Here is a 27,549-nt window from a genome sequence, read left to right as displayed (position 1 = left end):
TTGCTTAAAAAAAAGAGCTCATTAAGATAAAACTATATATAAAATAATTGTTACACATTGAAAAAAATTGATATTGTAACACTTAAATATGCAACAAAGTTTGAGAATGTTTTCATACCGAATATGGTTTCCTTCATGCGATCATATTAATCAAAACAAAAAAAATCCTTTGCACTATAAATAGAAACAAAATGAAGCGTAATTGTATTGTATCCCTAATTGCTTAAAAAAAAGCGCTCATTAAGACAAAACTATATATAAAATATTATTCCTGCTTACTTCAACACCACAGTATAAATTGATCAACTGAAACCAACTACTACTCCATATGTAAGATTTGGGAAAAAACATTCGAATCATCTGGAGATAGAATTGCAGGATATGTTCAACTATGCTTTAGTTTATTAATACTTAAGTACATAGTTTTCTTTTTAGAAAAAGAGATGGAACATAAGGGTCCATAATACTTTCCATAGGAATCATCACACAAAACACTAAATTATGATCACTCATCACCCACTCAACAAAAAGCCAAAAAATTATAAGCTTTTCAGCACTGTCATATGCTAATGCTGTTAGGAATTCCCTTAAAGGTGAGACCACCAGTCTTGGTTTCATCTGAAGTGTTTGGAAACAGGAGTGTGTAGGGAAGCTTTACGGCACCACATCGGTTTTTCAGGTTTGAATCTTCATTTCTAGCAATAATATTTTTCTCGATGTCCAACAGGTTCCGCCGAAATTTTTGGTAGGCTTCGTAAACCCTATTGTCATCAACCCATTCTTTGGTTGAACCCTGGCCTAAGTAAACCTCGTCGGTGGAATGCCTGGACAAAATTTCCAGCACAGCCATGGTAGTTGTGGCTGTGGTAGGGTCTGTAAGAGTCTTGAGAAAAAATGTTTCTGGGTCCTTGAGGAGTTTGGAATACTGATCCGATCCTTTGAGTGGAACAAGCTTACGGGTAGTACTGGGGAGATTGGGCATGAATCCAGCGTAGTCATACTGGCTGAAGTTCACCGCAGCGTGGTGAGCAGAGGCAACCCAGACGAGGGTGGTAATTGCTTCCTGCAGATCTTTCAGGCTCTTCATTTTGTACCATCCTGCCTCCTCATGCTTCTTGTCTCCATGCCCAACCTCTCTGATCTCTTTCCACCATGCTCTCACTTCTTCATCACTCTCTACACTCTCATCATCGCTGTAATAAAGTGATAAGTATTCCGACACCCAGGATTTCAAGGCATCCCATATTTCAAGCCCATCAACAGCATATGGGTAATCTTTAATCACAAGTTCCAGCCCGCCTGCTCCATTTTCTACAGCCATACCCCTGCAGTTGCATACCAAAAGCAAGGCATCAACATCTCTAATTACAATGTCAATTGACTAAAACATTCACATTCATGAGTTACCTTTTTTTCAGATCAGCTGGTAAACCTTGCTCATCGAATTTCCAGTCGATGTATGCTTTGGAAGAGATTTCCATTCCAAACTTGCCTGGACTGAAACATTTCTCAACAATGCCTTCCGCATTTATCAAGCTTTCACGAGCTGCACGATTGATGTCCATGGTGTTGCGAAAGTGAGGGACAAGTAACTTGTGAAGGGGGTGCAGTTTGCTCAGATTTCTGTGAGTAGAAATAATAAACGGCTCTACCACGGCATGTGTTCTCAGCCTGAAATTTTACAGCGTCTGTGAATTCCACATTATTTTTGCCTGAAAGATATAATTACAATGCAAGTCTATTTATAATTACTTACCAATGATTGACTATCTGGTGATAACCAGAATCGTTGGATCTCACATGAGCTTTGGCCAACTCCCACAACCATCCCTTATCTTCTTCAGCATAGTTGGGAGTAAAGACGCGGTTGTCACCCTGTCCCACAGATGTGGGAGGCAAACACAGCTCGATGGCAATAGGCCTTAGGGTTCCATCAGCCCCAAAAAGGAAGATGGTGCGGCTGGCATGGACTCGACTTGTAGGAAGGCTGTTAATGCGTTCCACATAGGGCATATACGCATCATAGTAGTCCAATATAAACAGTTCTTTATCTTCAATGGCCTGCCATGGGCCGACATATCCTCGATGAGCAACATGGATGTGGTAACCTATGTGTTAGGCCTATGATTCAAAGCAATAGCTATGTAAAATTTACCAGAAATGTACCTTTTCCACTGACATTTCATCTAAGTAAGGAAGCAAATGTTCCTTAGTGATTGAACTCTTCTGTGGACCGTAGATTTGTGGGTTCAAATTGCCATGTGGAGGGAAGCGCTATCATGGCCAAAAAAACATTTCTCAAGTCAATAAAATTATGTGTCAATCATGAATATACAAGCTTTCAACATAACAACAATATAAGTTCTTTATAATTGGAAAGCCAAGAGCTACTACTTTTAAATCTACTTTATTTAGAATTCATATCCACATCAAAAGCCAACTATAGAAAACCAAAAGTCATAACTTAGAATTCCACTTTAGATGTCTTTATGAAGATTTGAACGTGGGCCTCCCCAATGAAAACACAATATTTTAACCAAAAAAACTCAGCGTCTTGAACTTTCACAAACCACATCCACATGAGAAGCTAACTATGGAAGACCAACAATTGAAATTTTTAATAAAGAATTCCAAATAACATATTGGGTGTCATTTTAGTTAAGGATTGATAGGAGTTGATAATTAATGTGAATGATATAATCAAACGTAAAGTTATATTCTCTTGTCAAACCTCATTTAATTTTTTGATGTACTACAACACTTGGACATCTCATAGATGCTTGTGTACAAGAAATCAAGCAAAGCACTATATTTGATGTTGTTTTCTATAAGTGAAATACTGCTTGAAAGTATACAAAATGCAACCATGCCAAAAGAAGCTTGGAACACAATCACTACAATCTTTGAGATATTTCATTTTGATCTTTGTGGAACAATTAAGATAGCTTCCATAAGGAAACATTTGTACTTCATAATATTCATTAATGATATAACCTAAAAGATATGAAATTACTTTCTAAAAAACATCTATAACTTCAAATAGTGGACACCTTTTTCAACATGGTGTATGGGGAAGGGTACCCGTAGTGGACACCTTCTTGTCAATCCAACCCCCCAATACTAGATTGCAAAGGAGACCAACAAATTGATAATGTAAAGTTCATTAATGAATATCACATGTACCAATAGTGGATAATTTTGCACAAATGTCCTAGTAGTGGTGCACAAACGGGCCAGTAGTGGTGCACAAATGGGCTGATTATAGTAAACAAATGTCAAAAAAGGTGATCTACTACAAATTTTGAGTTATCTACTTTTGGTGCAAAAGAGTTCATGTATGGGTAGTCACTTTGAAATGACCACTTTTTGACCTTTCGACACATAACGATTTCCACAACGTGCATCATCACTACCCAGAAGCCGGATCCTCAGTTATAATTAGTTAAGTCACATACAGAGACAACAAAAGAAATAAAATTGAAATCCGACATACAGTTTGAGAGTTCTATGTACGCAAAGTTAGCTATGTCCACTACTAGTACCCTTCCCATGTTTTTATTTTCAAAAAGGTCATACACCATTTTGAAAATGGATCATGATCAAGTTTGAATAGGACAACAGGACAAGTAAACGTCAAATAAATTGGTCAAACTTTGAAAGAAAAAAGAAATAAATAAATTTATTTTAATGTCGACAAGACTTAAAAAAAAAAAAGAAAAAGAAAGAAGAAGAAGAAGTCTATGACGCAACTCTCCATTCCATACACTCATCCGTAAAATAGACTATATAGAAGAATGAGTACGATACCTCACAAAAAAGATAAATCAATGCTTAAGGCTTGTAATATCAGAGATAAAGTAGAGGGAAAACCAAACGACTTATTAATTTACTTAGAACATTATTCTAGTTTATAGATACTTACTTCCAAACGTTTAATAACCATAGGATTAATCCCTGCAAGTGTTTGACGAGCAAACTCTTCGTCCGTCCTCCACGCATTATCATCCCCTGAATCACACATGATATTCATATCACCATAAGCAATAGTCTAACTTCAATTGTATTTGTGTGACCCAACTTGTAATCCTGTGTTACGGCTTAATATTAAGTATGCATTTAAAATTTATGCTTCCTTACTGTTTATTATATTGGGTTTTGGAAATTTTAGGACAGCTTGGTCATTTGTATCCAAAATCCCTTTTATCATCTGAAAGGGAACGACTGCTTTGGCCAAACTAATTGTAATATCAGCTGGCAAGTTAAGTCCCTTACTGTAGAGACTTTTAACCTCCTTCAAATTGCCGAAGTGTTTCTTCACTACATTTAGATTTGTGACAAGATCAGAAATGAACTTTTTAGAGAAAGCTTTGAAGAAATGGGCTCGAAAGTCAGAAAGACTGGCTTGAGGGAACTTCTCATCTGCCGGGATATAGAAGCCTGGCGATACAAGTGCTGCCAATTTCCACTCCTGCTTTCGACCCTCATAAGCGTGATCTGCAGGAAATAGAAATTTAAAAGTCTGCTTATGTGTAAAGCAGTTTAAACCTTTAAAGACAATTGAAGGAAGCCAAGAGAGATATAAGTACAATCTATGTAAATAGAGGTATAAGATTTTGAATCCCTTATAATAAGAAAGGAGAGCTGTGTGTAAACAGTATTTGAAAAGATTTGGTTATGGGTAATCATAAAATAGGGTGTCTCACTTATTCTTAGGCGATTACGGCCAGTTCTGCACCTCCGCGGATATGGGAAGTCGGCGGATCCTCCGATAATTGTTCTCTCAAGATTCTTCCCGTTCTGAAGGTCACCCAGATCATTGTAAACATCATAATCATAAATACGATCCCACGGCTCCCTCTTTCCAGTACCATTTCCCCTCATTTTTACCAGCTCTTCACCCCTCCAACCCACCAGCCCTACTGGTGTTTCCGTAGGAAGATAGCTCTGTAGACATTACACATTTCCACATTCTTCTTGTTATTATAATGATAATGCTTGCTTCTAAATCTGTCTTCAAATATTTCAGGATTTTCCACTCAAACATAGACTATAAAAGGAGTGAAGTAGATAGTATACAGCATACATTATTTGCAAAGAAGATTCGTCCACTACTTAAACTGGAACAAAATTTGGCCATCCATGTAGGATAAACCCAAGAGTTACAGAGAAAATTAACTTCTCCTTGATCAGGAAGATGGATGCAAACATGTTTGAGATAAAACTCTCGAGCATGCTTATTTTTTACTAGTATAGCTCCAGGAGTCCCATAGTCAGCGGGCCATTCAAAAGTGATTTTGTGGGTTGTATCCTTAACAACTGTTCCCAAGCCTGGCCAATTCCAGTCTAAGGCAGCCTTATGAGGGCTAACTTTACCCTTGCCAGTTTCTGCAATATAAACAAAACACAATTTGTTACTACATATATTTTTGCAGTGCATATGTGTCTGTGTGAAAGAAAAGTTAAGGTATACGTTACCATTATCTGTTTGATCACAACTGACCAGTTGAAAAAACACATTTCTCTGCAGGAACTCGGCTGCCCTATCTCCAAAACTAGCACTGTAATCTTTCATATCCATAAGCGATGCTTTTCTCAAAACTACAGTGCCTTCAATCTTTATATGCTCGTTCTTACTGGAACTGGAATTATTGAAAAACCTTCTCATTTTTGGTTTCAACGTGATTCTTCAACTTCTAAATGCCTGCCCAATAATTCTTTTGTGCACAGCGTGTGCTTCAGTTGCTGCAAATGGCCGATAGGGCTGTAGAAATAGGCACTGGTTATGCAGCCCCATAAACCGCACCTCCTCTTTCACCACTTCCGATGCCACCGTACGCTGTAGTTCGTGGGCAGAAACATGACAGAAAGAGTACCGTCCGTGGTACAGTTTAAAAAATAAAAAAGATTGTTGATTAAAAACATTTTACATTTCTTTTTGTTTTACATTTTTATTTTTTTAACTATTTTTTAAGATTACATAATTAATTTTTTATTTTTTATCTTTACATATTTAACTTATTTTTTAAACTACATATATAACTTATTTATTGAAATCTAAATAATATAACATATAATTTAGTTTAAGATATATATTAAATATAAATTTTATTAATAATATTATTTAACTTTTAAAAATATATATACAAATATATAATATATTTTTTTAGTAAGTATATATTTTTTTAAATTATGTATTTAAAAAATAATATATATGTTTATTAATTATTTTTGACATTACATATTTATATTTTTTAATAATACTAAGTTTTTTTGATAAATTATTAAAAAATAATCATTTTAATATTAGTAAATAATATTAAGTTTTTAATAACTATAATTATTTTTGACATTATACATTTATATTTTTTGTATGTTTATTTTTAATTATTTTTTATAATTATATTATTTTTCTATAGTTAAGTATTGTCTATTATATATTGATTTAAATAATTAATATTTTTCACTTTAATTATATATAATATCATATTATTTTAATTTTATAGATTTGACAATTTACAATAAATATATATTATATGAAAATTTTAATAATAATATTATTAAACTTTTAAAAATCAATATATAAGTAAATAATAATAAGTTTCTAATAAATATAATTATTTTTGATATTATATATTTATATTTTTTAATAATAAATTATATGTTTATTAATTTAAAATTTCATACATATATATAATCACATTACTAAACTATATAAGAATAAAAAAATTATATATGTACAAATAAAAAATATTTAATAAAATATAATAATTATAAATATACATATTTATTTTAATTTAATATATGTAATCTTATAATATCTACATATGTACATTTATAATATCTAATTAATTTTTACTATTTATAACTTTTCATGTGTACATATATATTATAACTATATTATATCCTTTAAAATATTATTATATGTAATCTTTAAAAATAAATTAAAAAAATAAAAATTTCAAACAAAAAGAAAACGTAAAATGTTATAATTAATTTTTTTTAATCAAGAATCTTCTTTATTTTTTAAACTGTACCACAGACGATATTGTTTCTACCATGTTTATGCCCACGAACTATAGCATACAGTGGCATCAGAAGTGGTGAAAGAGGAGGTGTGATTTATGGGGTTGCATAGCCAGTGTCGTAGAAATAGCAGTCTGCAGTCGTCGCAACGAAGAAGCTCACAAATTTCGTCAATCCCTTGTGGAAACTCGTTGTATGGAAAGGGGACAACTGAAACCCTTTCAAATTTAGAACTAGGGTAGAGGGATCAATAGGTGATAGGGGTACCAATACATGTTATAGTACATGGACATTTTTGGACCAATAATGGTGCTTTAAAAATGTCACGTCAATGCTTATTCCCAAAAAAGTACCTCTAAAATTCAAAAATAAACCAATAATGTGATGCCACATCAGCGCACAAGTAAACATGACTTAGTGCACACCTATGGGTCTTATGGCAATTTGGGACCATTTTGTACACCTTCACAAAAATGCATGTTGATGTGGAATTATATTTGACCATGTGGACTTGAAATTTTATTTTTAAGTAGGGGACTTGACAAGTAAGTCGTTGTGTAAAATTGAAATTATTTTGAAATGTCCACATGATTTTGAGAAGCATGAAGTTAGGGTGAACATGTAGTGATATAAAAATGGTTACACGGTCATATAACATGTTCGCAATAAATTGGTATTGCTTGCAATTGGACGGTCAAAACTATAAGAAATGATTGGTTTTGTCACAAAGAAGAAGCTCACAAATTCCATCAATCATTTGTGGAAATTCACAATACGAAAAGGGGACAACTAAAAATCTTTCAAATTTAGGACTTCCCCAGTGATATAAAATTGGTTACACACTCATCTAACATGTTCGCAATAAATTGGTATTGCTTGCAATTGGACGGTCGAAACTATAAATTATGATTGGTTTATTCAACAGTACCATTTTATTATGCATAGTAGCCATTTTGATTAATTAAGATAAAGCATACTATTTTTAAAAAAATACGGGATACAAAATCACCTTTCAGAGTCAAATAGGTAGAGTCCAAATTATCAAAAAATGAATTAAACACGGGTCAAGTTTGGAGAGCAGCAAACACAGAGAGAAATAGATAATGCCTAAAGCAGTGATCGAAGGAGGTGACCCCATACATCAATGTGGTTAGGGTTGTCATTTGGAAGGGACCACCCTTCTTTAGTATTAACATCTTCTTTTTCCTTGTCCCGAACCTTGTGGGAGGGCAAGATTGCCAAAGCTAGACACAAGAAGACTTTGGAGGAACTAAGTCATCTACTATCACCACCAAAAGTTGACAAACTGTTGTCACCATTGGAAGCCGGCCACCCACTTGCACCACTAGCGCCTAGGTCCACACCCCATGAGCCACACTCGGAGGAAAAGCCCCCACATGGCAGAGTGCCACATCACTAGACTCGCAACAGGGACCCTGAGATTGCAGGGTCTAGGAATGGTGAATGGAAGGGCTAAATCACATCGGCAGCCATGAGGCGGAGATTGATCATGGAAGGCAGAAGTGATAGGAAAGTAGAGTGCAGAAAACGCCTTCCAAATGTTAATTTTTAGAGGAGAGAAGCAGTAATGTGTTTCAATTCAAATTACACCAATTAAGATACTCAACACAGAATAAAACATAGAAACATGAAAAACACAATCACAAAAATGTACACCAAATTTCAAGTGGGAAAACACTTCGGGTGAAAAACCCACACACCAAAGCAACTATCTCTATATTATAGTAATAAAAAATTTACATACAAGTTACAGATACATTCTCTAATCCAGTCTCAATTCAGGCAACATTCCAGAAGATTAACTTCACAATCGGTTTCACGATTCCTTTGTTACAGAATCACCAATCAATTTCCTCGACTTCTTTTCACAATGACAAGAACAAGTCTCTCATCACACAAGTTTGCAACCTTCCAAGTACTCCCACATTAATGATTCCCACTTTCGCTAGCGAAGGAATTTGGCGAAAGCGGGAAGTTTATTTTTTGTGGGCTTCGAGCGAAATAGGCTTGTTCGCTCGAACTACCCCTCCGAGTTCGAGCGAACTGGTTTGCGGTCATGGGTTCGCTCAAACCACAGGTGGATTTTTGGTCCGAGCGAACCCACCAAAATATTAATATTTTAAGGGATTCGCTTGAACCCCCCATTCGCTCGAACCCATTTTCGGTTAGGTTTTTTAAAAACTTTTATAAATAGTGAATGTGACGGTTAAAGAGTCATTGTCAAAGTTGTCTTTTTCTGTCCAATGGGGGTTTGATCGAACCAGTCGTCAGCATCACGTCAACGTGCTTTGTCTGCAGCAGCTAGCATCTCTCATATTTCAATTTTCAACCTTCATTATATCAGGTGCACAAAATAACCCTTTGTTTGGTTTAATAATGTCTTTTTTTATTAAATTAATAAATAATTTGTTTGTTAATTTATTTTTTTAGTTAAATAATTGTATAGTTATTGTTTTTCAGCATTTTAGAAAAATGTTTGATAATTTATTGTTTTTCATTACTTTAGAAAAATGTTTGATAATTTAATGTTTTGATTGAAATATGTCAATTTGTTTTTAAAATTAAATAATTGTATATAAGTATTTTTTTTTCAACATTTTAAAAAATTGTTATGAAAAACATAGAAAACTAAGGTAGTAAATTAGAACTTAGAAAAACATTAGCAAAAAAAGAAAATTAGAAAAATGTCACAAACCTAAATATAGTAAATTAAACGTTAGAAAAATTAATAAATTTTAATTTAAAAAATCATTAGAAAATTTAGATAACAAATTTAAACAAATTAGACAAAATAAATCCTTTACAATGTGACCCATTTTCGCATCCTATTACATGCAAAACATGACCCCTTAAGACCACATATGCCCCCGGTGACACTATACGTTCCCTTAGGACCATAGAGGATCACATATAACATCCTAGTGTACATATGGCAGTCCCCTTAGGATCACATAGTGTCTTAAGGGGTCATATTTGGTCCTAAGGGGTCATGCATGTGTTATAACACATGCATGACCCCTTAGGACCAAATATGACCCCTTATAAAATCCTAGTCTGAATGACATACCCCTTAGTCCATCGCATAGTGTCTTAAGGGGTCATATCTTGTCCTAAGGGGTCACGCATGCATTAACACATGCATGACCCCTTAGTAGGTCACATATGACCCCTTATAACATCCTAGTGTACATATGACATTCCCCTTAGGATCACATAGTGTCCTATGGGGTGATATGTGGTCCCAAGGGGTCACACATGTGTTATATCACCCTTAGAACCACATATGACCCCATATAAAATCCTATTGTGAATGACATACCCCTTAGTCCATCACATAGTGTCTTAAGGGGTCGTATGTGGTCCTAAGGGGTCATGCATGCATTAACACATGCGTGACCCCTTAGTAGGTCACATATGACCCCTTATAACATCCTAGTGTACATATGACATTCCCGTTAGGATCACATAGTGTCCTAAGGGGTCAAAAAGGGATCACATAGTATCCTAAGGGGTCATATGTGGTCCTAAGGGGTCACACGTGTTATAACACGAGTGACCCCTTAGAACCGCATATGACCTCTTATAAAATCCTAGTGTGAACGACATACCCCTTAGTCCATCACATAGTGTCTTAAGGGGTCGTATGTGGTCCTAAGGGGTCATGCATGCATTAACACATGCGTGACCCCTTAGTAGGTCACATATGACCCCTTATAACATCCTAGTATGTATATGACATTCCCCTTCACAAAGGGGTCACACATGGTCCAAAGGGGTCACACATGTGTTATAACACATGCATGACCCCTTAGAACCGCATATGACCCCTTATAAAATCCTAGTGTGAACAACATACCCCTTAGTCCATCACATAGTCTCTTAAGGGGTCGTATGTGGTCCTAAGGGGTCACGCATGCATTAACACATGCATGACCCCTTAGTAGGTCACATATGACCCCTTATAACATCCTAGTGTACATATGACATTCCCCTTAGGATCACATAGTGTCCTAAGGGGTCACAAATGTGTTATAACACATGTGTGACCCCTTAGAACCGCATATGACCCCTTATAAAATCCTAGTGTGAACGACATACCCCTTAGTCCATCACATAGTGTCTTAAGAGGTCATATGTGGTCCGAAGGGGTCACGCGTGCATTAACACATGCGTGACCCCTTAGTAGGTCACATATGACCCCTTGTAACATCCTTGTGTACATATGGCATTCCCTTTAGGATCACATAGTGTCCTAAGGGGTCATATGTGGTGCTAAGGGGTCACACATGTGTTATAACACACGCATGACCCCTTAGGACCACATATGACCCCTTATAAAATCCTACTGTGAACAACATGCCCCTTAGTCCATCACATAGTGTCCTAAGGGGTCACACATGTGTTAACACATGAGTGACCCCTTAGGAGTCACGTATGACCCCTTATAACATCCTAGTGTACATATGACATTCCCCTTAAAATCACATATTACAGATTTAATAATTTTATAATCATATGGGCCCAAATTACAAAAATACAATGACCTCTATTTTTTTTAGATATGGAGTTCAAAAACAAAAAAATTGTCAAAAAATTTAGAGACTTGTTGCATTCCATGTTATATATCATGTTCTTGAATTTTTTATATATTTCAAAGATTTAAACATACACATGTTATATCTCTCTATCTTTCTGAAATATATGTTATCTCTAGATCTGAAATATATGTTATCTCTCTCTCTCTGAAATATTTGAATTTTATATGTATTCTTGAAGATCTAAATTTTTGAAAATGAAAAATGATCTCTCTCTCTCGTGAAGATTTATATGTATAATCTCTCTCTGTCTCTCTCTGTCTCTCTCTGTCTCTGTCTCTCTCTGTCTCTCTCTCTCTCATGAAAATGATCTCTCTCTCTCTCTGCAATTTAATTGATTTTAATTTTTAATGTTAAATTAAATGCACTTCATGTGTGTGTGTGCTTACATATTTATTTTAACTTTATGACATGTACCTAGATAGATGGCATCCCAGGATCTACCTTCGCAGGCTCCTGATTAGGATCCACCTACATAGGCTCTTGATCAGGATCCACCTGCGCAGGCTCCTGATCAGGATCCACCCTTGCAGGCTCCTGATTAGGATCCACCTACATAGGCTCTTGATCAGGATCCACCTGCGCAGGCTCCTGATCAGGATCCACCCGTGCAAGCTCCTGATCAAGAGCCACACATTGATGATATTGATCCTCCACAACAGGATCTCCCCTCACCCGACATTGCTACTATTTTCTAGTACAGTGATCATGAGTTGCATAGGTTGAGGGCCATATTAGATGACCCCCGTACTGATGGCATGTACACGAGTACATGCACATCTATTTTTTATAGTTTGTGAACATTGAGGGACCGCTTAGTTTCTCACACTTCATTCTCACCTGAGGTTATACAGGATATATATAGACAGTTGAGGAGTGAGGTGAGGGGTCCTCATTCTTTTGCTGATATGGTGGGGGTGGTCTCGAAGGAGACCATCAAGGAGAGATGCTTTCCACAGTATCAGGAGAAGAGTAAGGTGAGGGGCTATCAAGTCACGAGATGTATCGACCCACAGGTTGCATCATTGATTTACCCATACTTCTTAGCTGCCCATGGTTGTTATCCTAATAACAACTAGGTACCATTATACTTTGCACAACAGGTATTTGCTGAGGTTCATTGTCAGATGAAACCAAACTACCTTGATATTCCAGGATATTATGGATAGGGGAGGGGTAGGATAGTTGATAGAGATGCATATCGTAGGCATGATAGAGCTCCGCCTAGACATAGGGACCTTGTTGGCCAGAGATTTCCTACAGTAGTCCCAGTCATGGCCCCCATAGCAGATCATGTTGTGATTGCTTCTTAGAGAGAAGCAATTGATAGGATTGGACAGATTGCATCAGCAACAACCACCATATCATCTGATAGGCTGGGCAAATATATGATAAGTCGACCACATTTGTGATCATCCACAGATCATGCATCTTCTATTCACGGGGGGGCTTCAGATTCAGATGATTGGTATATTACTGCTGGCATCCCCTCCCCAAATGAGGTAGCAGCTATAGTCAGAGGTAGTAGACATGTACAGATGTCATAGTATTTAGCGGAGGACCTACTACATGCTTACAGTTTTATTTCATCTCGACTTGGGATACCATAGGGCGATGTTAGAGAAGAGATTCTCAAAGATGGTCAGGCTACAGCAGCATCGATGCATACCTTGAGGCAGTCACAACTTTCTCATCACTCTGCGCATTCTCCAAGCATTGACCCACCTATAGATCACTCTGTTGCCGCAGAGGAGGAGCTACGAGCTGATCAAATCCATATCACAGATGAGGGCCGCTTGGATTCATTTGAGGAGGAGATACGAGCTGATGAGGTCCATATCACATATGAGGGTTTGGACTCATTTCAGGAGCAGCTGTGAGATTTGAACCACACTAGGTTTATGGACATGCTACTATAGTCAGACACTTCATCCATGATGCCCACTCATCTAGTTAGCCCCTTGCACTCCTCAGTGATATGTACAACTAGAGAGAGATATGAAGGCATGAGTGATGTTGTTGATATGATCACAAGACAGGATTAGACTATACATCCTACTCTTGATACACAGGTATGTACATGTACATGTGCATTTAAATTTTTAGAAGATATGTATACATGTTGTAAATTTGTAGGAGAAATATATATATATATATAGATCATGTTTAATAAATAATCTAGTTCTGAGTTTTAATTTATAGATCATTTAAATTGATCGTGGACTAATCCTTTTATATATATATATATATATATATATACACGTGTATGTATAACAGTTAGCTCATGTCACTCCTTCCTTGAGCTTTGAGCCTGTGCGTAGGAGAGATTCTTTAGATGTTGTTAGTGGACAGGTTAGATATGGTTTTTGGTACATATATGTACATGTATGTATACATGCATGTTACAATTTATATTTAACTCTACTTGGATTTGATGTGCATGCACGTCTAGAGAGATAGATATATTATATTTAATATTTAAATAAATTCTACTTTTGCAGGGGTCTATTGGACATCTAGACTCTCACCAGGAGTCTCCCTCAGATGGTCACTTATTTCGTAGCCAACATGATCCCTGTTGATTTGCTCTAGACTTTATAGCTCATTTACATTTATCTTTTTATAGACTTTGATATTATATATGTATTCATGCACGTACATGAAGTTTAGACTAGATTATATTTTATACCTGGTTTGTGTTTGATCAGATTATATATATTTCATGCATGTACATGGAGTTTAGACTAGATTATACTTTATACCTTGTTTGTGTTTGATCGGATTATATATATATTTCGTGCATGTATGCAGTTTAGACTAGATTATACTTTATACCTGGTTTGTGTTTTATATGGATTATATATAATTCATGCATCATGTGTGAAGTTTACACTAGATTATATTCTTTAAATACCTTGTTTACATGTTTGATCATATTGTATATTTCATGCATGTATGAAGTTTAGACTAGATAAATACTTTATACCTAGTTGTGTTTGATCGGATTATATATATTTCATGCATGTATGCAGTTTAGACTAGATTATACTTTATACCTGGTTTGTGTTTGATAATATTATATATATTGCATGCATCATGTATGAAGTTTACACTAGATTATATTCTTTATACCTCATTTACATGTTTGATTATATTGTATATTTCATGCATCTATGAAGTTTAGACTAGATTATACTTTATACCTTTGTTGTGTTTGATCTGATTATATATATTTCCTGCATCATGTGATATGAAGCTTAGACTAGAGATTATATATTTCATGCATATGTACATGTTAGATTATATATTCCATGTGCACATGTGCATACATGTTAGATTATATATGTACTTTATGTTCGATGGACTGGACTGGATTATATATATATATATATATATATCACGTGCACATGTTAGAAATACTTATGTGTACACTTTAAATATATATATGATCAAGAATTCACATGCTCTCTAAAACTTTCAAATTTATATATATTATCAAGAATGCACATGTTAGAGCTAAAACTTTAAATTTAAACTACATGTAACACGTATGTACATACAGTAGATATGCATTCAAATTTAAAAGAGCATGTTCAAACAAAAGAGTATATCCACTCCAATGAACAATAAAAAAATCACACTTGAACTAATTAATATCAAATGAACAAACTAAACTTAATAGGTCATGTACTAAATAGTTCACATCGTATGTGCTTCTAGGTATGTATATTGTAGTTAAATAGTTCACAACATGTACATGTCCTAATTCCATATATCAATTTTACACATGTACATATTACATTCTAATTTAAATATGCATTTTTAATTAAATTATTTTAACAAGTGGTCCTTACAAATTACATGCATTTAAAATTAGATACAGTACTATATACATACAAATTAAACATGTACATACTTGAATTAAATTCATACATCCTAATTTGATATAGTTAAAAATTTCATGTATTTAAACTTAAACAATATTTATCCAAGTTGCAAAACAAGTTAAGAGATCTAGAATTTATCAAGTATTAATTCAATTCATGTGGGTTGAACCACATGTGTACTTTGGATTACTAAATATATATAGTTCATACCAGATCAAGTGGTTCAAAATGCTCTTCAATAACACTTAATATTTTGTCATGATCTTCACTATCTAGTCTCCACTTTTGAGACCGCCCTCGACGTGGAACTGTTTGAAGAATTAGACCAACAACAATGACCAAGTGACTATACTGATATACCTTGTTGTCAATTTGGTATTCAGTGAAATGAATCCCATGTTAAACAATTTTAACTTGTTTGAAATATGTCCCTTGCACTACAACTGAGCCTGCATGTACATGTATATAAGAAACGTGAGAAATTAAAAATTTGCACGTAAGTGATTTGTACATACATATTCAAATCAGTTCAAACCCGTGGGAAATGACATTCCATCACTCATTTCAGATTTTGATAACTTCTTTCTCTCTTTTGTGCAACGCAATAAATAATAACTAACACCTTCCATATTTCCATCTTCTTTTATGACTGCAAAAATATCTCCTGCAATTTGACACAAGTTAAATAAATTCTAAGTTACATGCCATTTTTAAGGAAATATTTACATGTGTACGTCATATGTACCTTTTTTAATCAATCCTGAAATATGATCATAATCACCAGAAATCAAAGGAATGTCTTCAAAGTTTTCATCCTCATTTGAATCCTCATATGTGTCAGAAACATCTAGTGGCACCAATTTCCATTCACTAACATATCCAAGCTCTTGGTTCTTGCAATCAACATAGTTTTTGAAAATGCATTCAGAACAAAAACATGAATAATCCCTAGTGTATAATGTCCATGGGCAATTATTTGTACTCATGACACAATGCAAAGATCTCGTCCTCTCCACGCTCTTGTATCCATGCATTGATATTTTATCCACATCTGTAAAATGTACATGTGTACAAGAACATGTAAATGTAGATCAAGTTGTTAAATTGAAACATTTAAACTAGGATTGTATTTTTAAAAAAATTTAAAAAAATTAAATAAAACACTAAAAGAGAACACGTATCGGTTATCTCCCAAAACATTCTATATGGAATGGGTCTGTATGTTCTCGATGATGATTCCCTAGGATAATTAGGTTGCTCAAAGTGTTTTTTACACCATTCAACAACATCATGTGCATCTTCTATATGTTCTCCTGTGTAATTTATTTGATGCTTTTTTAGAGCATGTTTGATACAAGCTCCTGCACCATCATGTTCGCCCTTTCCATGTCCACTCTCAAAAAAACTCCAAACATGTGGTATTTTGTCATTTTGATGATATCTACATAGTGAATAAAATGGCCTCGAAGATTTGAATTGTGTTGCATATCCATCAGATCAAACAAAATGTTTAACTATTGTTATACCTCTATCTTTCAAATATTCAAAAAACTTCTTAAAGCAATGTTGTACAAAAAGTGTATCATGCTCCTTATCATCACTGATATAGAAGTGGTACTCTTTCTTAATGGCACGATTTTTAAATGTACTATCAACACCATCCAAATTCATCTGTGCATGTCGATAACACACATGCACCAAAATAGTGATTTGCTTTGAAAAGTAATACTCTGATTGAATCTCTTTTTGATGTGCAAAAGAGTAATTCTCTGCAAAGTCAACTACAGATAGAATAGTTCCAAGTGGGAAAGTGTCTCTTAATCTTTTAAATTGTTCTACTTGCCACTTGGCAAAAAAACCATGGCATATGTATGGTTTTATCAACTTACGAAAATTTTCCATAAATGTTCCAATAGGTATTTCCTCTTCTACATAATCTAGCCTTGTAGATTCCTTTCCAAATTTTGTTTCAAATTTTTTGTACTTGTAACTCTTGCAATTTATCATCTTCCTCATTTCAGTATCTTCATCTCTCAAAGGCAATTTAGCCAGGTCCCCGCATGTTCCACAAATTCCTCTTATGCAATTTATTTGACCGGTTGCATTATCATCTGATTTATCACATAAGATGGATGCTATGAATTGACTTGTTCGTTTAGGAGGAGCATTTTCATAACCATCACTATCTTCTCCAATCTTTCGAAACACCTGATAGTACAAGTCAAATTCGATGTGATAACAACAACAACAAGTTTCAAAAACTTTGTTTAACTTCACATAATATGGCCTTAACCATTCAAACATGGTTTGTCCAATCTTTATATGAGGGTTTGTTTTAGTAAACAACACATACAATTCATGTTTTGTTGTTTCTATCCAATTTTTTACATGGAGATCATAACGATCAAGACCAATCCTTTGCTTGATAACATCTCTACTGTTTGATGAAGGACGAGTATTATCATTCCAAAAACTTGTCACAAAGTTCCTAACAACATCTTCAATTCTATCAGAACGAGGAGCTCTACACATAATTGCCCAATTCCCTTCTGAGGTAGTATCATCCAAAATCTTTCTCCTTTTAACATATTTAGATATTTTCCTTCTATTAAAACCAAACTCAGATGACAGTAAAGAGATTTGTCTTTTTTGAGGCAATCTTTCATTTACTAAAGTTGTCAACATCACTCTTCTTGAAATGGTAATATCTACTGTTTGATATTTTGTACCAATGTTCACCAAACCTTTCTTAACATTATCAACAATAGATTTTTTTAGCTGAGAAATTTTCCTCTTTTGATTTGTTGTATCTATAGTCAACAATTTCAATGGATCTATTAAGTCTTTACGAGTAAGTACAATTGATAACAATTGAGCTTTTTCTAGTGTAGTATCAAGATTGTTGAAATGAGACATTATTTCTTTTGCACTTATATTCATTGACCTCCTTTTAGTATGTCTAGGTTCTTCGTTGAGACATTTCAACTCATCCACATTCATTTCAAGTAAATGATCTAAATTTTTATAAGAAATATTTCTCTTCACCTATTTAGCTAGATCCACAATATGCTCATCCATATCAGTGGTAGGAGGTAAGGAGCCTGACCCCTCTCCTTCAAAGGTCTCCATTGGTTCAACTTGGACAATCTCCTCCCTATGTTCATCAACTATATTGTGTTCTTCAACAAGTTCATTTGCCTCGACTCTCGCTTCAGAACTCCCTTCTTCTTGAGCCCGTTTTGCACATAGTTTAGGAGTTGGTGTAAGGTTCAAATTAATAGATTATTCAATTAGGTTTAAGAATAGGGGTGAATTTGGCTTAAAGCTTTGTGTTAAAATTAGAGTTCAATTTGGTTTATTAAATTTAATTACTTTCAGGACCTTAGTGTTATAACTCTAATTAAATTAGGTTTAGGTTTAAAGTTCAATTTGTTCTCAGGTTAGGATTAGGGCTCAAATTTATTTAGTGTGCAGGTAGGTTTAGAGTTAGAGTTAAATTTTGTTCAGTAATTAATATTTCAAGAAGATGATAATTATTTTAATTTAATTTTTTTTTAATGTTTAATTCTAGATTTACACATGAAGAATTATAATTAGTTTATTATTATCATTTAATTTATGTTATTCCTTACGTATAGTGTTAAGGTTAAATTTTGTTTTGTGCTAATATAACAAATAAACATAAACATATTGATGCTCTGCAAAATGGACAAGGTTAGTCTAAGATAAACCACACACAAGACAAGAAACTGTTAGTGTTAGTTAATCAAAAACTAATCTAAACATGCATATCAAAAGAGACACTAAAATCATGAAAGCATATTTAACTAAAGAAGCAAATATGATGAGGCATCTTCAAATACCTCCTAACATGCTCTTAGATCCTTCTCCCTTGTTCCTCTTCTCTCCAAGTTCCAAAATAGTGTAGCTCTCAGCAGCTTTTTGCACTATGGATGCTTATGGAGGATTGAGATTTTAGTATTGCTCTAAATGTAAATAAAGAAGCTAATATTTAAGCTATTGATACTAAAATGATTTATTTTAACCAAAATGACAATATAAGAGTTTTCTATGCTAAATGCTTTCCAAAATGCCTATAGGTTAAATGCATACAAGTTTTCAGGATCTAGATTATGAAGAAATGGGCTCTATTTATAAGGAAAATGGAGCAATGGATGGTTGAGATTGAGCGATCTCAACAAGGGTCAGGATTGAATGATTTCAAATCCATGTGAGGGCTTTCAACCCTATCCCAGGATGACAAGTGTCAATGTGAGATAGGTTGAGAGGGGAGGGAATAAACATTAAATGTTTGATATGACCTTGGGAGTTAAAGTCAAGGTTATTTGAATGAATAAACTCTTTATTCAAAGAATAAAGTTTTTATCCAATGGATAAACTCTTGTGCAAATGTGAAAATGATGAATATGGTCAAAACAATAAATGTTTGGGGAGACAAGTTTGAAATAACCATAAATGGTTATGTAAGAGCCATAAATGGTCATGTAAGAGCCATTAGTGGTCTTGGAAGACTTTGGGGGTTAATTTGTTGAACACACAAAGCATTAAATGTTTTTCAAAGACTTTTGAAGTCTTTGAGAAGTGACTCCATTTTGCTTAGGAATGTAACAATAATTAGGGGATGGATTAGGCTAATTAGGAAGGGGTTAGAAGAATCTAAAAGGGGATTAGATTTTGCAAGTGGATTTGGTGGGTGAGGGAAAATAAGATTTTATTTAAAATAAAAATTCATTTATTTCAATAAATGTGTGCAAGTTGCATTTGTAGGAAAATGCAAGGGGGGGGGGATAATGATTTAAGTAAATGTTTTTATTTAATTTATTTAAAAGAGGAATAGGGAGATTTAATTAAATAAATATATTTTATTTATTTGATTGATTGGAATTTGATTTAATGAATTAATTAAAATAAATTGAATAATTTATTTAATTAATAGAAGAATGTTTGGGAATAAATTAATTAAATATTAATTTAATTAACTGATGGCTAGTGGATTTTTAATCAAATAAATAGCAAATATTTATTTAATTAAGCTGGACAGATTTGTGTGACTACATTTGCCCCTCTTTGAGACGGTGCGGTTTATCGCGTCGTTTCAAAGAAAGAAAGAAAAACTGGTGTGAAGAAATGCCCCATATAATGTAAATTTAATGGGTGGGATGCCTCCTCGAGAGATGGGCCAAATTTTTTTTGAAAAATCGGGCAATCTCTCGAAAAAGAATGAAAATTGGCAGGGTGTTAGAAGAGAAGAAGTTAGCCATACGGGTGAAAATAGAAGAAATCGAAGGAAAAAGGGAGAAATGGGGGGCTCGATAAGTTCACGGGGACCACGGTGGTGAGTGGGGGGAAGTTATGGTGACGACAAAGGGTATAAATGGGGTGAAAGGGGTGAAAACAGGATCATTTGTAACCGCGACCAGTGTGAAACCAGAGCTCTGATAGGGACATTTTGGAGGAGCGAGCAGCAGTTAAGATGCTGATACCGATTGCAGAGCACAGATTTGAGCGAGTCTGACGGTTCCAGCGCCCAGACGACTACGGACCAGTGGTACGCAAATTTGAAATTTTAATTTTTATGCATTATTTATACGTTTTTAGCTAAGTCGAAGTCAAGTCGGAGCAAGAGCGCTAGAACTATGGTTTTGGCACTTTTGCTCCATGAACTAGTGCTATTGTGCCGCAATGGCGCTATTGCCCCTTTGTTTGAGCGCTTTTGCAATGTTTTAGCGCTATTGCATGCAAGTTTGGGCGCTATTGATTAATAAGCGCTATTAAGTGTTTAATTGAGCGCTATTGCTTTTAAGTAGCACTAATGTGTAGTTGTTTTAGCGCATTTATAGTTTGAGCGCTATGGGATAGCTTATTAAGCGCTTTTGTTAGGGTTGTAGTGCTATTGTTGCAAAACTAGCGCTATTGTTGCGAAAATAACGCTTTTGCTTTAGGATAAAAAGATGCCCCAGTTTGGATGAAGAAAATCTCCTGATGCTAATGATGGATGGATGGCGATGTGAAGTGGGAGTTGTTTTGAACCATAGCAGCCTGATGAGACTTAGGTCATTTGTAGGATAAATTCCCGTTGAAGTCTAGGTGGCCATGATTGCTTACCTGTTGAGACCTGAAGATACTTGATCAAAGTATCTATTGATAGTCTAGGTTGAAACTTAAGAAAGTTTGAAAATAAAACAACTGATGATGATTGATGAATGTCCATGTGCAGGAGGAGCTAGGTGTGTTGCAGTTACGCGAGCGACATCCTGCGACACAGGGGTTGCAAGATTGATTGACAGAGGCAGAGATTGATTGCATTGCCGTGACTGGACTATATGAGGTGATGCACATGTTCGTGATTCATATGAATCACGGATTGATTACAGCATTAGCAGAGCGATGGCACAACAAGACGTGCACCTTCCATTTGGCACAGGGGGAGATGATAGTGACCCTAGAGGATGTGTGGTGCATCCTACGGATTCTGACTCGGGGGGAGCTGGTTACATATGACAGATCCTGAAGGACCCTTGCAGTTCAAAGGATTTTTAATGAGGACGTGTTCATTGATGATGGCTCCATTGCCTGGGAGGAGATAGCGACGTTATATGAGCCTCTTCCAATAGTTTTATCAGGTATTGTGGGAGGACTTCTTTGTCCAGACAGGCGATCACATGGTTTGGCTGTGGGGTGGGGGCAAGTGATCGAGATGATGATGACCGAGGGGACCTAATTTGTGTGGAGGTAGTGCGTGTTGGCGCACCTGTACCAGGAGCTCCATGAGGTGGTTTACCGGGAGAGGGGTTCCTTAGCAGTGGGCATGATGCTACTACATATTTGGGCCTGGGAGCACCTACCAGTGACTCGACCAGTGAGTCTGAGATTCCACGCAGTAGACTAGCCGTATATGTTCATGTATAGTGGCATGATAAGTCAACCCCACCTGGGGAAGTTAGAGTGGTGGCGGCGAGCTTTGGACGATCTGGATACAGTTATATGGCGTCCATACCTAGAGTGTGAGCCATGGGATGATGATGCAGAGGTACTGTCGTATGTTTTTATGACTCGATTCCTCATTGGGAGGACCTCGTACCATGTGGAGAGACAGGTGTCCGGGAGAGTGATGAGGCAGTTTGGACTGCCCAGTGGATCAAGAGAGTATGCTCAGGTTATTCGGGAGAGGTACACATGGGGGCCAGTGCTACCGTATGATCAGGCACTGGCAGAGTTTCAGACACTGTAGGCGAGGCTGTGGGACATACGATCGAGGGTTGTGGATGCAGGAGTGTCAGATGAGTACACATAGTACCAGGCAGCACACCCGATCTTACGGATATCTGATCTAGCAGAGCTGATCTCGGATTTTGAGGATGAGAGGGGACGAAGACAGAGGAGGGCAGGAGGTCGAGGACCGAGGGCAGGGGGAAGAGGAGATGCAGGAGGAGGTGGAGGAGGTGGTGGGTTGGGGATGTGGAGTCAGCGGAGAGGGAGAGGTGGACTGCCTCTATAGATATCACAGGGACCATTGATACATGGAGGAGTTTGGCTGAGTGGGAGGGGGATGGAGAGGGAGATTCTGATGGACAGAGGGGAGGGAGCTACAGGAGAGGGTGGTACAGGTGAGGCAGCTATGGATACTGGGGAGGGAGCCACTGGAGATCTATGAGATCACATGATAGTACGTTTGCAGACCCGGATAGAGGATTTGGAGGTGGAGGTGGTAGCTAGGGATGTACAGCTATTTGCACGGGAGTCAGAGCTGACAGTAGTGCTGCAGGAGAGGGATAGTGCAATGGAGAGATTGGCAGAGCTGCAGGAGAGAGTTTGGGTCAGAGTAGGAGCATAGGGGCCTACAGGGGAGGTGATGAGAGAGATGCGGAGAGCTCGCCGCACAGGAAGAGATAGACTACTGGCGGGGTTTATATGAGCAAGTGGTATCAACTAGTCAGCGAGCTCTTAGCTATTCTCAGATGTGACAGGCTAGATCAGAGCGATCGTAGAGGGTGCAGAGCAGTGGGGGTGTGATAGGTACTCTACGGAGGGAGAGATCAGGGGATGCAGGAGTGAGTGGGGGTTCGATGAGGCCTTCATGGAGAGATGGATCAGGGGGTGCAGGCACCAATGGTGGAGCAGATGGCAATGGTGGTGGTAGTACAACATCTTGCCAGAGTGGCATTTGAGAGAGCATTTTTGCATATATGTATTGTATCATTGTTTATTTTTTGGACTGTATCTTGGATGGCTCTTGGTAGCCAATTTTGTAGACTTCATTGTACTCTGATATATGAGATGATATATATGAGGAGATCCCATATTTTGATGATATGCAGTTGATATGTATGGATGTGTATGCAGGATGATGAGTTATTGCTTTAAATGGATATGTGTACATGTATGCATTTGATGAGATGTTTCTTATATGCATGTTTTTATGATGATTTATGATGTGGGATATTGACATATGAATGCAGGCTTATATATGTATGATTTGTTTTTTATTTTTGATGTAATGCTTTATGTATGTAATTCCATGATGATGATGTAGGCTTATGATGATTTATGAATAGGATTTTGGTGTTTCCTATTGCAATATAATGATGAGATGATTTATGTGATGATGAATGATTTTATGTATGGATATGCATCTAGATGTTTTTAGATGAATGTAATATGGATAAACAAAATGTAAAGTACAAATGTTTATATGATAATGTTTAAATGAATGCATATGTATAATGGATATATATAAAATGGTATGAACCAATGTTTGGAAACAAATGAATTTATGATTCTAAATGCCTTAATATGATTAAGTAAAAATGATAATGTGATGATACTACAACTCATGGTTTAATAACTACACCTTAATGCAATTTTAAAAGGGATAATGAATGCAATGTGAATGAATCCTAAAATGAACATAATAAGATACTTTAATAAATGGATGCAATAATAAATGATAAAGGATAATGAAATGATGAACAATCAAAGACAATTTGATCCCGCGAAAGAATCTAATTATTTATGATTGATGCAATGATGCAAATGATTAACAAAAACTAATGTAAAAAATGAACTATATGCAATATTAAGTTTAAAAATGACATGAATGGACTTAATGCAAGATGCACCTAAATGCGATGATGATATGACCATGAGGAATGCAAGGTTTTTGAGACTTTGCATGATGCATTGATGATGTATCAGAGTACTCGGTCGTGATTGTGTCCAAGACTAGCTTTAATGGTCACTTTTGCATATAAAGCCTATATGTGAATGAATGAATGGATGGGTGATATGCAATGGAATGCAAGATATAAATAGATGAGATGAAATGATGATCCATAGTGCTCTATTTTCATCATTGAGCTTTAAAATGTTGGAAGAGAATACAAGCATCTTGACATAATGATTCAAGATGACCTGAGTATTCCTTTCTTTGATTTTATATAGCAAGTTAATACAAACGACTTGATATAAGGGTCAAGTCGACCAGAGTATTGTTTGTGGAACAAACAAGGATTATCTCCATTCATGCATGACTTGGATCGTCCTCCTTGATCTTAGGCTGATCATATCCTGAGACAAGTGCATACCGTACTAAGAGGTAAAACCTTTATCCAATTTGGATGAGGAGGAGGAACCAAAGAAAGAGCATTGTTCTGACAAACAAACAGTATATACATAAAGAATAAAGAATATGGATCCTTGGTAATGGTTCATGCCCATATGGTTGAGGTATACGCTGTAGTCAGCAAGCCGTAATGATCTATGACTGCATTTGGCATAAGATCACGTAGCTTGGTGAACTTCCCACATAGACACCATTAGTACATGCCCCAGAACTTCATCAGAAATAATGTGCAAACGATACAAAACAATGCTGAAAGATCCTGATACAGATAAACAAATGATTGTACTCACAAATCAACCGAGTATTTGATAGATTAACATAATTTTCTTGTCAAAGAAAACATCACTTTTGCCTTTGTTTTGGTAAGGAAGGATGCATCCTTGTTTAAAGACAGTTTTGAGTGTTGATGTTGATTGTGTGGTCAATTGGTAAATGGTCATTGTGTGAGTATTATGTCAATGTTTTGTTTTGTATCTGCACAGATGAGTATGTACAAGGTGTTGCTATGTTTTTGTTTGATTTTTGATGGTTTTTCGATGTGTTTGGACTTTGTATTGTTTTTGAATGTTTTTGGATTTTTGTGAGGCATTTTTGAATGTTTTTGCCAATGAATCACCAGTAATGTAGAATCCACTTCCATCATCTAGATTTTAAGGGTATTGCCCCCATGTTTAGACATGACTATGATAGAGTGGGATGCAAGATGCATGAAGTACTATCTTGGATTGTAGATCAATAACAAGCCATGGTTTGGACGGATGGATGTGTGGATGCATGAATGTGATCACAACGAGTCAGAAAGATACTGGAGCCATTGTCTTTACGAGTGGCACTTGTTTGCCAGGTTTTCACCATCGCACTTACCCAAGGTGCCACCGGAGTGGTTGTTCACCGTTTGGATGCATGATTGTTCTTTATTTTTTTTGAATGTTTTTGTATTTCTTTAGGACATTTTTCCGAATGTTTTTGGTATTTTCTGGTATGCAAGGGAGCCTGATGCTCTATACAGCTTAGGTATAAAACCGTTTGAGGTGCATGCTATTGATTGGATCTGCGAGCGGTTCTCCTTCTGATGTAGCCAACTGATATGCGCCGGACCCGAAGACAGCAGTGACAACATATGGGCCCAGCCAGTTTGATTCAAACTTGCCCTGATATTCTCTGTTTGGTTGGTTGCAAGGATTCTCTCATAGAACAAGATCACCTACCTCAAATGTATGAGGTCTAACTTGGTGATTGTAGCTTCTGCTCATGCTCTGTCGATAGGCTTTGAGATGGTTGTATGCAGCTTGTCGCTTCTCATCAAGTAACTCTAAGTCCTGAAGACGTGAAACTCTATAGGCTTCATCATCGATGAGATTATGAAAGGAAACCCGTAATGATGGTATCTCAACCTCAATAGGTAAGATAGCTTCTGCACCATAGACCAATGAATAAGGAGTTGCACTTGTAGGGGTTCGAATGCTAGTTCGATATGCCCATAGCGCTGGATTTAGTTGAACATGCCAATCATGGTCGACATCATTGACTGTCTTCTTTAGGATCCTCAATATGTTTTTATTTGATGCTTCGGCCTGACCATTGCCTTGTGGGTAATAGGGAGTGGAAAAGTGGTGTTGGATGTGGAATTTCTCACAAAGTTCACGGACATCCTGATTTTTGAAAGGAAGACCGTTATTTGTGATGATGGACACAGGTACACCATACCGGAAAATGATGTAGTTGAGGATGAATGAGGCGATCTGCTTGCCGGTGACTTGGGTAAGTGGAACAAATTCGATCCACTTTGTGAAATATTCGGTGGCGGTAATAATGAATTTATGGTGATTGGATGAAGATGGATGGATTTTACCCACAAGGTCAAGGCCCCATTGACAGAAAGGCCATGGTGTCGTGATTGGTTGCAGTTCTTGGGTTGGTGCATGTATCAGATCACCGTGAACTTGACATTTCTTGCAATTTCTGACAAAGTAGTAGGAATCCTTTTCCATAGATGGCCAATAGTATCCATTGCACAGGAGTTTCTTGGCTAGTGACGGACCACTTGCATGGGTTCCACAAATTCCTTCATGGACTTCTTCCAAAGCCTTTGTTATCTCACCTTGTTCCAGACATCGAAGGAGAGTACTATCAAGACCGTGTCGGTATAAGGTTTTGGCAATAACGGTATATCGAGCAGTTTGGCGAATGAAGGTTTTACGTTGGTTATTTGATTGGTTGGGAGGAAGGGTGTGATCACGGAGATAGGTGTAGAACTCACCATACCATGGGGATTCAGAACCGACAAGGTGACATATCATTTCGGATTTGGGGATATCATAAGCGAGAATCCAAAGCTGTTCTACCAAGAACTCGTAGAGTGTTGAATTTTGTGGAAAAT

The 27,549-nt window shown here is 36.3% G+C and overlaps 1 protein-coding gene across 1 annotated transcript; it reads right to left on the bottom strand.

The window, feature by feature from the left end:
• Positions 1-382: 382 nt before the first annotated feature.
• Positions 383-5,766, bottom strand: LOC131042108 (linoleate 9S-lipoxygenase 6). The gene is made up of 9 exons (XM_057975421.2): positions 5,476-5,766; positions 5,084-5,385; positions 4,704-4,944; positions 4,138-4,494; positions 3,923-4,008; positions 2,167-2,274; positions 1,757-2,061; positions 1,408-1,671; positions 383-1,325 (listed from the first exon to the last, which is right to left on the bottom strand). Exons 1-9 carry the CDS (start codon positions 5,663-5,665, stop codon positions 560-562), a joined length of 2,619 nt encoding a protein of 872 aa, XP_057831404.2. The 5' UTR covers positions 5,666-5,766; the 3' UTR covers positions 383-559.
• Positions 5,767-27,549: the final 21,783 nt, after the last annotated feature.

Source organism: Cryptomeria japonica, chromosome 2, assembly GCF_030272615.1.
Source record: "Cryptomeria japonica chromosome 2, Sugi_1.0, whole genome shotgun sequence".
Lineage (NCBI taxonomy): Eukaryota > Viridiplantae > Streptophyta > Pinopsida > Cupressales > Cupressaceae > Cryptomeria > Cryptomeria japonica.
This window is presented reverse-complemented; position numbering and strand designations above follow the sequence as displayed.